Source organism: Chelonia mydas, chromosome 12 (genome assembly GCF_015237465.2).
Source record: "Chelonia mydas isolate rCheMyd1 chromosome 12, rCheMyd1.pri.v2, whole genome shotgun sequence".
Classification (NCBI taxonomy): domain Eukaryota; kingdom Metazoa; phylum Chordata; order Testudines; family Cheloniidae; genus Chelonia; species Chelonia mydas.
Window position 1 is genome coordinate 20,017,469 of NC_051252.2, and position 15,963 is coordinate 20,033,431.

General features: G+C 50.2%; 1 protein-coding gene across 2 annotated transcripts in view; it reads left to right on the forward strand.

The window, feature by feature from the left end:
* The first annotated feature begins 919 nt into the window (after positions 1–919).
* Positions 920–15,963, forward strand: part of VSTM2B (V-set and transmembrane domain containing 2B) — a 35,211-nt gene continuing 20,167 nt past the window's right edge. Inside the window, exons 1-5 of one of the 2 annotated variants that reach the window (XM_043526124.1) lie at positions 920–1,037; positions 2,214–2,959; positions 3,740–3,924; positions 5,578–5,607; positions 9,333–9,729. In XM_043526124.1, the coding sequence (XP_043382059.1) occupies positions 2,887–2,959; positions 3,740–3,924; positions 5,578–5,607; positions 9,333–9,729 (685 nt within the window). In that variant the 5' untranslated portion in view covers positions 920–1,037; positions 2,214–2,886. Of the gene's footprint in view, positions 1,038–1,372; positions 1,627–2,213; positions 2,960–3,739; positions 3,925–5,577; positions 5,608–9,332; positions 9,730–15,963 lie in introns of those variants that run through there. The other variant, XM_037878183.2, reaches the window with a different exon arrangement.

The window sequence follows — 15,963 nt, forward strand, 5'->3', positions numbered from 1 at the left end:
CTCGCCTTCTCTTGTCATCCAAGTAGCAGAGGGAAAACTTCTGGCTGACAAATATTTAATCAGAAATATCAGTATAATATTAACATGGGGATGCTCCCATTAACTCAGTAATTATAACTGGCTCCTCAAGTAAAAAACTCCAGGCCCCAAGTGTTTGTTATCCAAAGATATGGCTGTGGTTGAGTTGAGAGAGCACACTGAGGCTATTTGCCACAGTCTCCCACCATTTCATGGAAATGGAAATTTATTGATTAGTACCAATGCTGAAAATTTGATGCTGCAAATGCAAAATAAAAATATTTAAGGTAACTTTTATTAACTCAATATATGGATAGTCATCTATTCAGTTAATAAACAAGGAAGGATTAAATAATTTAAGTTTAATGTGTCTAAGAAATAAGCTTTCCTGTGATTGCTTTGCCAACACCTTCTATTTCAGTTTGTAGCAAATTTTCAGTGCCAATTGAAAAGCTCCCTGGAAGTGCGCTTTCTAATGAAGATTGTGCATGATAGCACTTGTATGGTTGACCATATAACGTTGACTAGCACTGGAAAATGCTGCAGATTGAGGTAAGTGGTGTGTGTTATAATTTCTTTAGCAAACTAATTATACAACCCACAGCACTACAGAGAAGAGGAGGAGGGGACAAATAGAGTCTCTGCCTGGGAAGAGGTAGAGGGTGGAATTCCTTGTCTTCCATCACTCACCCCTCTTCCAAACACATCCCCCGCTCCTCCTAGTTCCTCGGGGAATCGCATGAACCAGAACACGACTAATTCCAGAGAAACTCTGGCCCTGCACTTTATTATGAGTATCCGGCGTCGGCTAGAGCCCGAGACTCCGATCCTGTCATTCTCCTCCGCCGAGGCAGGTGAAATGCGCAGGGGCTAGACCAGGGGCTGGGCTCTGGAGACTTGCACACTCGTGACACGCCGGTGGGTCGGCGCTGTGGGAAGAGCAGCTGGGGCTAGTTCCCTGCGCGCTGCCCGGCCAGCCCCGGAGTTAATGAAGCGCCCGCGCCGATCGGGGTCTCCGGGTCAGTCCCTTGCCCCTCCATCGTTATTTCACTTCCCAGGGGGTAACCCCCTAGCTGGGTTTGCGGCAGGGGCGTTTCTCTGCCCCTGTCCCGGGCAGCTGGCCGAGGAGGCGAGGCGAGGCTCGCTCCGCCGAGTCTGTTGGCAGCTTGGCCCAGCTGCTGCAGGGGGCGAGGGGCGGCTCCGCGCCGCCCGGGACCCGCGGTCCCCCCGCGCCCGGCGGCAGCGCTGCCCAGGCCAGCCGCCGGAGGGGGCGGACGCGGGGAGGGTCTGTCTCCCTAGACGAGGGCAGGAAACACCCCCTCCCGCCCGGGGGCCCAACCGGAAACCTGCCTTGCTCTGAATCAACGAGTCTGTGTCTCCCCGGCCCCCGGCTCCGAGCGCGGCACCTGCTCGCGGCCCCCAGCGGACGCCGGGACCCCGGAGCGCTCCCGGGCCCCGCTCGCTCGGCCCGTGCGCCCCGGCCCTGCCTGGGTCACAGCTGCTGGCTCCGCCGGGCGCTTGGGCTGCTCGTTCGCCCCGCCGAGCTTTCCCCGCCATGGGGCAGCAGCCGCGCCGGGCCGGCCGGGGGCGAGGCGGCGGGAGCCCCAGGTAAGGCGGGGGAGACCGGGGCTTGCGGAGGCTGCGGGCTGCCCAGCAGCGGTGCCCGGGGAGAGAGACCGGCTGCACGCCGGGGCGGAGGGTGATTCCTGCCCACGGCAGTTCGCGGCGGGCTGGGTGTTAATCCTGGCCGGGCAGGGAGCGTGGCCGGCCCGGTGAACAGCCATCCAGATGCTGTTAACCAGCAAGTCCAGCTGTTCTGGGGGCCCAGCCGTGCCGGGTAGTCACAGGCGAGCTGCCCGGCTCGGGTCGCTCCGCACTGGGGGGCTCCCGGCGCCGCTGTGGGAGTGACGGGGGGGGGGGTGGATTGAATCCTGCAGCCCCCAGCCCGAGCCGGGCGCCCGCGCTCCGAACGCGGAACCAGACCCGAAGGCTCGGGGGAGGCGGGTGGGGGGCCAAGCAAAGGGATCCGGGTTTTGTCCTGCCTTGTTGGGGAAACCGTCAGCACACACTGAGGGCGCTTTTCGCTGCGCCGCTCGATTGCAGGGGTGGGAGCACAACCCCAGCGGTCTGATGCGCTTTGGGTGTTCGGGGCTGCATTACGCGGGGACGTCAGATCCTGAAATTCCCTCTCATAGGTCGAACCGCGCGTTGGTGTGAGAGTGGCGGGGGGGAAGCCTCTGGTTTGGTTCCCCGGCCGGACCGCACGTCGCGCCACAAGCAAACGGCGGATCCGGACCTGCCAAAGCGCCTCCCGGCTGTAGCCATCACCATCGCCGGCAGAGCCACCCGGGGCCACAAACAGGAAAGTATCGATTGCTCCCCAGATTTCGGGTGAAGCGAATAATCCCCTGCCGCCTCCTTAGACCTTCCTTGAGAATCCGAGACCAGCCTTGCCATTGTGATGGGTCTTGGAGCGGAGCTCAGGGTCCTTCCCCTGCTTCTGGACGGCAAAAAATCCTGTTCAACGCAAGGAAGTTGAATCGCGCTTAGTGTTGGGTAGAATCCAGCGGGGGGAGACACCCGGGACAAGACTGATCGTTTCATCCTCAGGAACTACCCCTCCTCCCGGCAGCACCTTTGATCAGCCGGCTGTGGATGTTATACTTGCTTCCAGATTTACTGGTTTTTTAAAAGTTAGCTTGGTGGCTGTTTGCTTTTTTTTTTTTTTTTTTTTTGGAAAGTGTCGTACCCCTGGACTAGTGTCGGAGACGCGGCTTCCCTTTGCAATGGGATTGCAGATTTCTTAGCTGTGTTGTGGTCACGCTAAATTCTCGACTTGCCCTCCACCCTCAAGTTTCCATATATGAAATGGGAAATCGAGGGCTGTTCGGCGCCCTTTCTTACCTGATGTTCAATGCACCCCTGCTGTTCATAGTGAACGGTAAGTCGCAAACTTTCGCAATCTTCCCATAGCGAATCGCCACCCCAAACACAGCTTGTTAGAAAGGGAGCCGGTAGAAGAGCGCGGGGCGAAGTCTAAGGTGGCCGGGGGACCGTGTGTTTGACTCGGTAAAACGTTATTGTACTTCTGTTCCCAGCAGATAACAACCTGTGTTATATTATCAGATCCGATCAATCAAATCCTTGTTCCTGTCACCGGTCACTATTGAGCGCAATAGACCTAACGGGCTTGCACCTTTGTGTTGTAAGAACTTTCCTGTTTGTGCAGCGTACGGGGGGGGGGGGGGGTTATACAGAAGAGGAAAAGGAGGTGACGCGAGGGCAATTTCAGGGGGTCACTGGGGGGTAGTTGTCTGAAGCCGGGAGGCACAGGGCACGCAGCAGGGTCTGCAGCCTGCCGGCGCCGGGCTGTCTGGAGGAGAGCGATCTGAAGCGCGCAGAGGTGTTGGCTGTCGATTTGTGTGGCAGATTTTCGGCCAAGGGAATCTGAACATCCGTTTCCTCCTTTTCCGAGAGGCGCTTTTCTGTCAAACACTCCCCAGGCTTGTCTCCGTTGGCGCTGGCGTGGATGCGCCGGTAGGTGCCCAGGCTGCGGGGGGAGGAGAACCGAGCTCGGTCTTCAGCCCTGGAAGGCGGGACGCTCTTTTACCCGACAGCGTTTAGCCCTCGAGTGAAAGCAGATCAGATTACGACGAACCGGACTGATTTTGTCTCTTAATCTCTGTTAACCAGCCCTTGTAATTCTATCTTCTCCTCCCAGCTGCATTTACTGAAGTTCCCAAAGATGTGGCTGTTAGGGAGGGAGATGATATTGAGATGCCTTGTGCTTTTCGGGCCAGCGGATCCACCTCTTACTCCTTGGAAATCCAGTGGTGGTACCTTAAAGAACCAGCCAGAGAACTTGCCCATGAATTAGCCATCAGTGCCCCCGGCAGCAGAAGCAAGGTAACAAAGTGCCACGGAAACATACATATTCATTAAGTGCAACCTGCTCAGAGAGTGCTTAAAACAAAGCTAACGGACACTGCCGGTGGCAGGAGCGTCCCCTGTTACATCCCGTGAAGTAGGTAGTTCTCCCCTGGTATCCTAAACTCCCCCGTGGAACGGGGGAGTGGAGGAGAGACTAGAAATTGGTGATCATGCGCCCCCAAAAAATCCGACAGCACGTTGGGGATTGTAAACATGTTGTTCAAGAATGATAAATGTCTGTCTCCCTGCAAGCCCCATCGTTAAGCTTTAACCGGGTTTATTGTATTACATTACAAAGCGGGGATAAACAGGAGGCAACTGCGAAACTGAGCCAGTCTGAACCGAGCTGGAAATCACTACGAACAAACGCGGGAGAGCTTGATGAAACAAGCCGAGCTCCTCTCTGTAGATGATTAACGAGAGCAGATGGAGGAGAGAGGGATAGACTCCTAGCTGGAGATCCTGCAGGACAATTGTGCAGATCTATTTACGTACTCAAATGAAGTGATTAACAGGCGTTAAGGAAAGCAGGGTAAATCTTGTGTATTCTGTCTCAACCCACAGTCGGCCTCTTGGCTTCAATATAGGCTCGAGTCTTAATGTGTAGGCGACTTTTCCCTATCACCCAGTTTATTCTGCAGCCCAGATCTTGGCGCAACAGCCTGGATTGGCAGCGTAATGCTGCCCAGTATATAAACCAGGTTAAACAGCAGAGGAGAAGTCTTGAGCAGGCGTTCCAAGGTGTGTCTTTCTAAAGTACACAACATCTGACCTTTTGCTACCACAGAGCCATTAAGCCTGATGATCCTCCCTGAGGAGCCCCTCATGCCTACACCAGGTCCTATCTATATGGCAGGCTTGTTTTCCTGCAAGGCTCCAATATAGATGCAAAGCATAAAGACTCCGAACTAACGTGCTGCCGTCTGGCTGTAATGTAAAGTCTGTTGTCAGAGAGGGAAATAAATCGCTTGGATTTAAATGTCTTCTTTAACCTTATATAAAACTGCGAGCTGCTTTTACAATAAATGGTGACAGGGCATGCCCAGAAAATGACTATCTCCTTGGGAGGCGCATTAAGAGAGATCAGAAGCATCATTTCCTTTTACAGTGAAGTTGATTGTAACAAGGAAATAATCCGATCCAAAAACTGATGAGCTGCATCTGATCTTGTGCTGTTTAGGGACCTCATCCCTGCACTAAAGCAATTCAGAATCTGGCTTCCCCGAGTCATTTCCATGCGCTGCTCTGCACTACCATAGAAAACAACCACTCCTGTCTAAAATAGCTATTTCAAATGTAATTGGTCTTTTTACAATTACCATTGCTCTGTTTATACAAGGAGCAAATATTCTTCTGCAGACATATATCCCTTAGCAACGGCAAAACTTTTACTACAGGCATCCAGTAAGCCCACTTACATTTTTCCAAAGCAATCCTGTTCCTTGAGCGCCAATTGATTAAATCAAATCCAAATTCTCCCCGTAGTCACACACAATCAGTTCAAGTTATGAAAGTTGCACTGAAGATCTGTCTGCCCTACCTCTGTTTAGCTGGGGACTTAGGTGCTTATAATAATGTTAATATGCTTTAGGAGTCTAGCCTAACATGTTTCCTTCTCTGCTTTTTTAGGTAACAAATAAGGATGCAACTAAAATCAGCGTAAGTGCAGATCAGACAGAGTGATGCACAATTTCTGTATGTCCATGCTGGTTTTGTAACACCCCAACACATGATTTCAGCCAGTTTAACCCTCTAGAGCAACAGAAATGGCGGAGCACAGTGGGCATGTGCATATTTTCCTCTCCTTGGTGTGCCATATCGCCATCAAAATGTTACCATCTGTTGCTATTTTAACTGTGGAGTTTTTTACTTGCAAATCCAGGCAAGAGGTATTTGTTTTTTCTCCTCTTCTTTGATCTCACCTGGAAAGTACTGGAGGTCCGGTCAAATGATAATTCTACTTTTCATGTGGCTGCCCCCACTACTGAAAACCCACTCCCCCCAGCAAGGTCAAATTTCTTTATAGCACATTATATCCAAGTGTTGTTGATTTGGGGCCCGATCCAGTCACTGATTTCACTGGGAGCATGGGCAGGCCCATTTATTTGTTTGGTTTTAATCCCATCACTGTCACTTTTCTATGTCCATCTGTGCAGGCTAGAGGGAGTAAGAAAAGGATGCTAGGGAAGGTAGGGAGAATCTTGCAGAGATTAAACACTGCAGTTGGGAGTGGAGATAGCCTGAGTGAATTAAAGATCTCATCCTAATAGTCCCACTGAAATTAAAGGCAATCAGTAAAGCCAGCAGAATTTGATCCTTCATCCTGTGTTTATAATGGGGATATCTGAGGGTAGAAGGCACTAGGTAATGGCTAGGGTGTCAGACTTGGTGATGGTGTGGGCAGTCTGGCCACTACATATGAAGGTATTTGGGTATTTTGTGTTGAATTGGGGGTAGGGAGAGATGCATTAGTTAAGATGTGTATTTTTAGAAGGGAGGGGAGGGTTAGTGGCTGGGTGGTTTATATTCCACTTTGTAGGGGGTAAGAGAGAGGAAATGCATTGTTTTTAGCAGGTGAGGTGTTGGAGTTGGGAGGATTAAGTGGCTGTGTTTCATTTTGGGGAAAGATTACTCCTCAGATTTATTTTTAGAAAGGCAATTGGAGGATTAGTGGCTGACTGTTGGTTTTAGTTGGGAGATGCCTTCAGTTTTGGAAGGGGATGAGGGCAGGATTAGTGGCTTTTTAACAATAAATGTAGAAAGAAGATGGCATGTTTAATTATGAACCTTGGGAAGAGAGAGGGACAGGATTAGTAGCTGGTGATTTGAGTGCTGTGAAGAGGTGCATTCAGTTTGGAAAAGAAGAACAGGAATTGATGGCTGGGTTTTGGACTTTGATGGGGAAATGCAGTGCTTACAGTATTTATGGAAGATAATGGGGTAGGAGCAATGGTTGTGTGTTTTTGTGTTTGATTTCTGGGAGGGAAGGAAAGAAATGCATTTTGGAGCTGAAGGGTGTATGAGTGCCATGCATGGGTGCCCTTTTGAGTACGTTGTTCGGAAGTGGTGGATTCGGAAGTGGTGGATTCGGTAGCTTGGTGCTTGACTAGAGTATGCATCACTTACTGCATTTAATTTTGGAAGGGCTGGGATAGGTTCAGTGACTTGGTAATTTGGGGGAGGGAGTCATTTATTTTAAGGAGGAGCTGGAAGGTTGGATTACAGAAGGAGAGAGATTTGATTTTGGAGAGCAGCTGGGGTGGTCTCAGATGCTACGTGTTTGCTTATTGGAGGGGAGATCCTCTAAATTCTTAGAGGTGGTAAAGCAGGCTGGAGGGGAGATGCATTAATTTCTGGGAGGAGCAGGCTTGGGGCTGCGGCAAGAGGGAAAGGTGCATTGGGGTAGGGGGAGGGTGCATTGGAGCAGACTGGGGGAGGAGATCGGGGAGGTGCACTGGGGTAGGTTCAGGGGCAGAGGGAGGTACACTGGGGCAGGCTCCAGGAGGAGATCAGATGGGAGGTGCATTGGGGCAGGCTCCGGAAGGAGATTGGGGGAGGTGCATTGGGGCAGGCTGGGTGCCTGGGGGAGGTGCATTGGGACAGGCTCGGGGGCAGGGGACGGTGCATTGGGGCAGGCTCGGGGAGGATATTGGGAGGAGGTGCATTGGGGCAGGTTTGGGGGCAGAGGGAGGAGCACTGGGGCAGTCTCAGGGAGGCGATAAGGGGGGAGGTACATTGGGGCAGGCTCCAGGAGGAGATTGGGGGAGGTGCATTGAGGTAGGCTGTGGGATGGGGCATGCATTGTGGCAGGCAAGGGGAGGAGATCGGAGGGGAGGTGCATTGGGGCCGGGGGCAGGTGCATTGGGGCAGGCTCGGGGAGGAGATCAGAGGGGAAGTGCACTGGGGCCGGGGACAGGTGCATTGGGGCAGGCTCGGGGAGGACATCGGAGGGGAGGCGCACTGGGGCAGGCTCGGGGAGGAGATCGGAGGGGAGGCGCACTGGGGCCGGGGGCAGGTGCACTGGGGCAGGCTCCGGGAGGAGATCGGAGGGGAGGCGCACTGGGCCAGGCTCGGGGAGGAGATCGGAGGGGAGGCGCCCTGGGGCCGGGGGCAGGTGCATTGGGCCAGGCTCGGGGAGGAGATCAGAGGGGAAGTGCACTGGGGCAGGTTCGGGGAGGAGATCGGAGAGGAGGCGCACTGGGCCAGGCTGGGGGAGGAGATCGGAGGGGAGGCACACTGGGCCAGGCTCGGGGAGGAGATCGGAGGGGAGGCTCACTGGGGCCGGGGACAGGTGCACTGGGCCAGGCTCGGGGAGGAGATCGGAGGGGAGGCGCACTGGGCCAGGCTGGGGGAGGAGATCAGAGGGGAAGTGCACTGGGGCAGGTTCGGGGAGGAGATCGGAGGGGAGGCGCACTGGGGCCGGGGGCAGGTGCACTGGGCCAGGCTCGGGGAGGAGATCGGAGGGGAGGCGCACTGGGCCAGGCTGGGGGAGGAGATCGGAGGGGAGGCGCACTGGGGCCGTGGGCAGGTGCATTGGGCCAGGCTCGGGGAGGAGATCAGAGGGGAAGTGCACTGGGGCAGGTTCGGGGAGGAGATCGGAGGGGAGGCGCACTGGGGCCGGGGGCAGGTGCACTGGGCCAGGCTCGGGGAGGAGATCGGAGGGGAGGCGCACTGGGCCAGGCTGGGGGAGGAGATCGGAGGGGAGACGCACTGGGGCCGGGGGCAGGTGCATTGGGCCAGGCTCGGGGAGGAGATCAGAGGGGAGGCGCCCTGGGGCAGGTTCGGGGAGGAGATCGGAGGGGAGGCGCACTGGGGCCGGGGGCAGGTGCACTGGGCCAGGCTCGGGGAGGCGATCGGAGGGGAGGCGCACTGGGCCAGGCTCGGGGAGGCGATCGGAGGGGAGGCGCCCTGGGCCAGGCTCGGGGAGGCGATCGGAGGGGAGGCGCCCTGGGCCAGGCTCGGGGAGGAGATCAGAGGGGAAGTGCACTGGGCCAGGCTCTGGGAGGAGATCGGAGGGGAGGCGCACTGGGGCAGGCTCGGGGAGGAGATCGGAGGGGAGGCGCCCTGGGGCCGGGGGCAGGTGCACTGGGCCAGGCTCGGGGAGGCGATCGGAGGAGAGGTGCACTGGGCCAGGCTCGGGGAGGCGATCGGAGGGGAGGGGCCCTGGGGCCGGGGGCAGGTGCACTGGGCCAGACTCGGGGAGGAGATCGGAGGGGAGGCGCACTGGGGCCGGGGGCAGGCGCACTGGGCCAGGCTCGGGGAGGAGATCGGAGGGGAGGCGCACTGGGCCAGGCTTGGGGGAGGGCCCGGCACCGGGGCAGGCTGCTGACCGCCGGCGGGGCTGCGCGGGGCAGTGACCGGCCGCGGGCTGTGGTCTCTTGCAGACGGTGCGGGTCCAGGGCAATGACATCTCGCACCGGCTGCGGCTGTCCGGCGTGCGGCGGCAGGACGAGGGCGTGTACGAGTGCCGGGTGTCGGACTACAGCGACGACGAGACCCAGGAGCACAAAGCCCAGGCGCTGCTGCGGGTCCTGTCGCGCTTCGCCCCGCCCGACATGCAGGCGGCCGAGGCGGTGTCGCACATCCAGAGCAGCGGGCCGCGCAGGTACAGCCCGGCCGGCAGGGCCACCGCCGAGCCCGGCCTGGAGAAGCGCCTGCTGCCGCCCGAGGGGGCCGGGGCCGCGGCCGCCTCCTCGCCCGCCGCTTCCACCACCGCGGCGTCCTCCTCGGCCTCGCCCCCTCCCGGCAAGGCCGCCATCCTCCGCCAGCAGCACGGATCAGGTAGGTGCCCTGCGGGCTCGGGGAGCGCGGTGGGGGCGCAGCGACACCCAGCGGGGCGCGGGGGGAAGCGCAAGGCGCCGAGCGAGGCTCAGTGTTCTGCGGGGAGGAACAACGGGCCATAAAACTGGCCCTGCCACACAGTGAGCCCAGGGGTGTTAGTAGTATTGGGAGGCTCTTCGGGCTCAGCCCCCCCCCCTTCTGAGTCAGCGAGGCACCCGGCCAAAATCCTGTAAGCAAAAGGGATTTGGGAGCTAAGAGAACAGGCCTCTAAAGTGGGGAGCCCTAGAGGAATGGGTTGCAAATGGGGGATTTTGAGGATTAGGGTTTGTTTGTTTGTGGAGTACATAGATTTCCTTTCCAACTGGTATCAGCAAATTGTATCTGCTAGTAAAGGGAAAAAAGTCCATTACTGGCCCCGGTATTGCAAATTCTTTCGGCCTAGTCATTGTAGCTACCAGAGAGTTTCCTGGCTTCCACTATGGATGGTTTTTGTTTTTGTTTTTCGATTGCACATGTAATAAACATTTACCTTTTACTTCAATGGATGTTTCAGTTGTCTTTAAAGGCTTATCATGGATTTATCTTTCCATAGATAAAAGTAGACATAAATTGTATTGAAAGTAATGGATTAAAATGGGGGTGGCAATTGTGTCTGAATTGAAGGACAGACCATTTAAAATCATAATACAGCCTTTACATGTGGGAGTGGTAGAATGGACCAAGTGGCAATAAAGCACTTCAGATTCTCTGTCATGGCAACATTATAAATAGTTTAAAATTGTTGCCTTTATTAAAATATATTAGTGCAGACCAGCAGTAGTTTTTACTCCCTAAATTACATTTCTTTCTAAGGTTCCAATTCTGCAAATAGTTAAGTATGTGAGTAAATTTATTTATATATTTAAGTGTTGAAAGGATCAAGTTTTAAGACTAAATCCTGCACTATTTTAAAGTCAGTGAGAGTTTTGTGGGGAACTCCACTGGGAGTAGGATAGAAACCAGAGCTTTTTATGGAGGTATAAACTATACAATGTTACATTTTCAAAGTAATTTTCTACATCTGTGCTTTTTGGTTTGGTTTGGTTTTGAGTGGTAACAACATTCATAAAGTAAAATGTTACAGTTTTTCTATAGAGGTTTTAAAGCTTCAATGCTACATGTTGACCTCTATGGGCAAGCCCTTGATCCCACATAGAACGGTATGCAGAATTAGGACAGAAGAAAGCTAAATGTCAGCTGCTGTACAATGATTCTATATTTTAGCTTTTAGCATTCAAAGTGATTATATTACCATTTCTTTTAAAAAAACTTGCAAATGCAAACACTGAGAAGCCTTTCTAAGCTAAGTTAATTTCTTTCATCACAGTAATTATTACTGTATTATGGCTCAATCCTGCTCCCATTGAGGTCAGTTGTAAAATTCCATTTACTTTAGTGGTAGCAGGATCTGGCCCTTTTTGTTCTGCATTGTGAAGACTGTCAAGATATTCAGCATTATTCTGGCTGTGTTTGGTTCATGTGTTGGCCACTATCTTTTACATAATGTAGAGCAAGTAATCATGCCTGTATATATGGAAGATGACATATGGATAGTTGAGCATGCTCAGAAAAAGAATTGAGGTTACCTCACAGGAGAGGGCTTTTGGAGCGAGACTCATCTTTAAATGGAAATATACACCTTTCTTTATTCCCATTTACACTCTTGCATCAAATATTTACAGGCTTTGGATCAGATAATTGAAACCAGGCATGTCAGCTGTTACTATCCAGGAACTGTATGTAGCTCACAGATAAACTGTCTTCTGTGATTTTTACTTATCTCTGTTCTTTGCACAGTCAAACATCATCCTGTGAAATCTGGGTTTTGTTTTGTACCATCTGAAAGAGTATTGTGTACTGTTTTGTTGACTAGTCACTTGGGCTAGTGAGGATGGCATGCCATCTGTCTAATAGTGATTTTTCAAGACAAATGAAAAAGTTCTGTCTTAAACCTTTCTGTGTGCAGTATTGGTTGTAGATACTCCCATGGCTGACAGTGACACCAGGGAATTAAACTAGAACAATAGAATACCTGTGAGCCATTCTTTTCCATTAAACATGTAGATTGTCATTTTAGCAGCCAGAATTGGCTTTGCATGTTGTTTTCACGTCTTCCCCTTCCCCCTGTTGATCTAAGTTTAACAGATGTGTGGAGGATTAAAACGTCTTGTGATGCCAGTGTTTCATTACTGACACAAGGAAGGGTCTTGCTATATAAAAGATGTCTCATTTAGGATATGTACTGTTATGCAACCTGCCCATCTGAGTCAACACTTGCATAGTGCATAAGCCCTGATAAAACAGTCTGCTCAAATTGTAATTGGCACAGTGCCACCTTAACAGATGTGCATGAGTGTGTGCAGCCAAGAGAGCACCTTAGCAGTGTCTGTTAGGGCAAGATCTGCTGCCTAGATTATCTAAATTGCTGTCTAGCCTGATTTTTACATGCCTGTTGTTAGGGGATGTGTCACTGCTACATCATTCCTAGACTGGATTAATTTCCAAAAATAAAACCACAACTGTTGCAGCCAGATATGGAGATACTGGGCTCATTTAAATCAAGTGAAAGATGGCGGAATGCAGAAAAGCATCTTGTAGTCCTGTCAGGGAGAGTCTCCATTTGGACACCCTTACAAAATAGGCTAAACCAAGATTTGCTGTTGTGACATCCTCTTTGCACAGGCTAGCGTCAATGAACACAGCCACACAATGGCATACAAGTTGGTTACCTTTCAGGAAGAAAGTTGAGGTGGTTCTGTAGAGCTTGGGTAGTTGCTAGTTGTCATAGGGCTTATTTAATAAGGTGTGCAGGAGCCATTACTTGTGTCTACCTGCAGATAATACATTGTGTTTTATATTCTGTGCTTGTGTCTTGTGACGATAATGGGCTTTTCCTCCACTTGACTCAAGAGTCACCAAATGACAACATTTTACTTTGGTCTGTTACCGTTTCCATAGTTTTGCACAGGTAGGATCAGCGTAGAATTATTCTGATAATAAAATGTCGGTATGGGAAGGAGATCCACTATACCGCTCACGGGATTAGTAACATGAAGACTTGGACCACCAAGTTGCTCTTTCTAATGCATTCCAGATTGATCGTGACTGAAAGTTATTGCCATCTGATGGCTATTTGGTGGCCTTTGTGAAACAAACTGGTGGTTGCTGTCCAGATTCTAGGGAACTGGTGTCCGCATCCTAAAAACCACAGTTGCAGCTGATGCCATTTTTGCTGTAGAGAGACACAGATTTGAATGGAGCGGTCCCTCCTTCTCAGAACTAAGGCACAGGGGCAAGGTGCTTTAGGGGAAGGTGACATTACCGGTACTAGTGTTTTGCCCGTTTTTGTGGAAAAATAGAAAAGTCTTCACTCTAGGGCTCTTACTTGGACATGTGCTTGCACAAACACTAACATCTCTTTAAATGTGTTGAAAGAAACAGTCAGCATCACCCTGCGAGGCGTCTAATAATTAATATTTTAATGGCTGGTGTTTAGGAGATATTTTGACTGAGGTAATTAGGCTTTTTTCATAAATAATGGCTTCTCTTTCTTTGTCTTGCTCTCAGAAAAGAAGCCTTATTTTGAGTGGACCCACTCATGGCAGTTTCTTGTTTAGCTCTTCACTGAATAGGGCTGACAGTCCACGTCAAACCTCTACAATCAGAGGTGAATGAGCCCATAAGACACTAAATCCTGTGCTGGCTTACAGAGGCTCAGTATGACTCAATAGCTGTGGAAATACAGGGTATCTGTAGCACCAGTGGGAAAAGCATCTGACAACTCACGTTGCTAGGCTCTAACTCCCCATGCACACTGCAGATTTGTCCGAGGATATGTAGTAGCTTTTCACAAGGGAAACTAGAAGAGGAAAGTGAGTATGCAACCCACAAAGAAGGGCTGTTCCATATGCAGAAGTACAAATGCTCCAGGTACCATTGATTGTTGGTGTAGGAGCTGAGCAGCAGTAACTGGAGATCTATTTGCCTGCATACCTGCCTGAGCTAAATTCCAAAATGAATAGCTAAACCCAAAGTTAGCGAGAGGGTATGTAAAGTTTTACACTATGACCTTGCCACCTCATTACTACACAGCTCTAGATCTGAAGCTGGTGAGTGATGCAATAGGCAATGCATCTAGAAGGGCTGTGCATATCTTTTTGTTTGGGAAGCCTTCTCACTGTGCCCCTACTACCTTCTTGTCCAGCTACACACTTGCCTTTCTGGCTCTCCAGTCTGTTCAGCATTCAGTGTGCTGTGGGATAACTTGTTAGCATAGTAGTAATCCCAATTTATTGGAAAATGCGAGATTGGGACCCTTGGGTGAGGATATGGCATAACATGGTAGAAGCATCAACAGGCAGTAGAGGAAGTGTACAGACCATCAAGAAAGGTGTGAACTGAATAAAAGGAAACTGCACAGGGAAGGGAGCAAATCCCACTAAATATGAACTCAATAAGACATCTGTTAAAAGTGGTAATATAGGTCACTGCCTTGCAAACCCTATTGCCTGAGTGGATCCATGGGCTTTAATGCAACTACTCATCTAAGTAAGGGTTCCCATTACTGGGCCCATATTAATAACCTGTAAAGCAATAATTAATTATCAATATATGCTTCTTAAATAAAATGTTATTGACCAAACATACTGAATGGATTTTGATGGAGAGTAGTCCATTTACCATAAATAATATAGTACCTATTGTAGAAAATATTTTAAAACAAGAAAAACATGCGTGGTCACGGTTGGCTTTGTGGGAATATTGCCCTTTATTAAAGGAAAAGCAAAGTGTGACAGTTGAGTGGCAGAAGTCAGTCTTTCCACTGTAGCATTAACTATCTGTCCCACATATCTATTCCGTTTAGCAAAATTACACACATCATCTTATGTTGTTCTGGGTTTTGTAAAACACACTGATGGCACTATATAAATAATGTATGTCCAGTTATTTGCACTTTAAAAACGTGCACAACATCATTAGTAGAATGTTTGTAATGCCATAAGCCCCAAAACATTTTTAGTTATAAAAGACCTAATCCTCCTACTCATATATTATGTGGGGTTTTGTCATTAAATAAAAGCAGAAATGGTCCCAAACACAGGGTATATAGTTGCCATCAGTTTTTAAGACGAGCTCCTGTTTATTTCAATGGGCTGTTCAGTGTAAAAGTTGACGACATGATATGGGCTACTGTTTGCTGGATAATTTGGGACTCCTCCTGTTCCCAGTGCAAAAAGAGTTTTCCCAGTATTTTCAGTGAAGTGGTATAGGGCTTCCTATGTATGGTACTCGAGCAGTTTTAATTATAGGGTCAATTGCTGCCCTCAAATGTGCTTGCAGGGCTCTTCAGTGGGAGTCCCACGCATGCATTCAAGGACAAAAACGTGGTCCTTTTTATCTTCTAATTGATTTTAAAGTGGATTAGATGTGGCTATTATAGACATTTTCTAAAGGATACGTAGTTCCATTTGACAGACCCAGATCTAAATGGGAAATCCATACTATGGGGCATGTAGGCTGTAGCAGGGGTGCTGGAACAATGTTTAGAGTCGGGGTGCTAATGGTGGAAACCATGCGTTTGGTATTACTACTTCAAGCAAGAGGGGTGTGGTAGCACCCCAAGCTTCCTTACTTCCAGCATCACTGGCCTGTAGTTCGAAATAGCATGTAGTGCAAACTTCTGATCAGCTTTGTAAAGACAGAAGAGAACAAATCCAACGTTGTTGTAAAATTGTTGCATAATATGTCAAATATTAGCGTGTCAAATAGAAGATTATCTGTAATATTTAAACTAATATATAAAACAACAGAGCTGTGATCTAATGAGATTTAGAGAGATTATTGTTTGCCTGCCATAAAGGTGGATTATCTAAAGTATTTAAATCAATATGGAAATTGTTACTTAGGCTGTAAGTAAGGCAAGCCCTACTACTAAGATTACCTTTGATAATAGTCATGTTGTAATACTTGGGGGTCATCTGTATGAGCCCCAAAATACAAAGAAGACCAAAATTAAACTCAATTTAAAAAATAAAAGTTAAACTAGAACTGTCAAATAAAATCAGGCTGAACAAGTATAACAACATGCAGAGCATTAAAGTTTTCAGACGTGCATCTGTGTTTGACTTTATTGTACTGAAGTAGCATTTAGTGGCCCTAAGTGTATCAGGGCCCCATTATCTAGGGATTCTACAT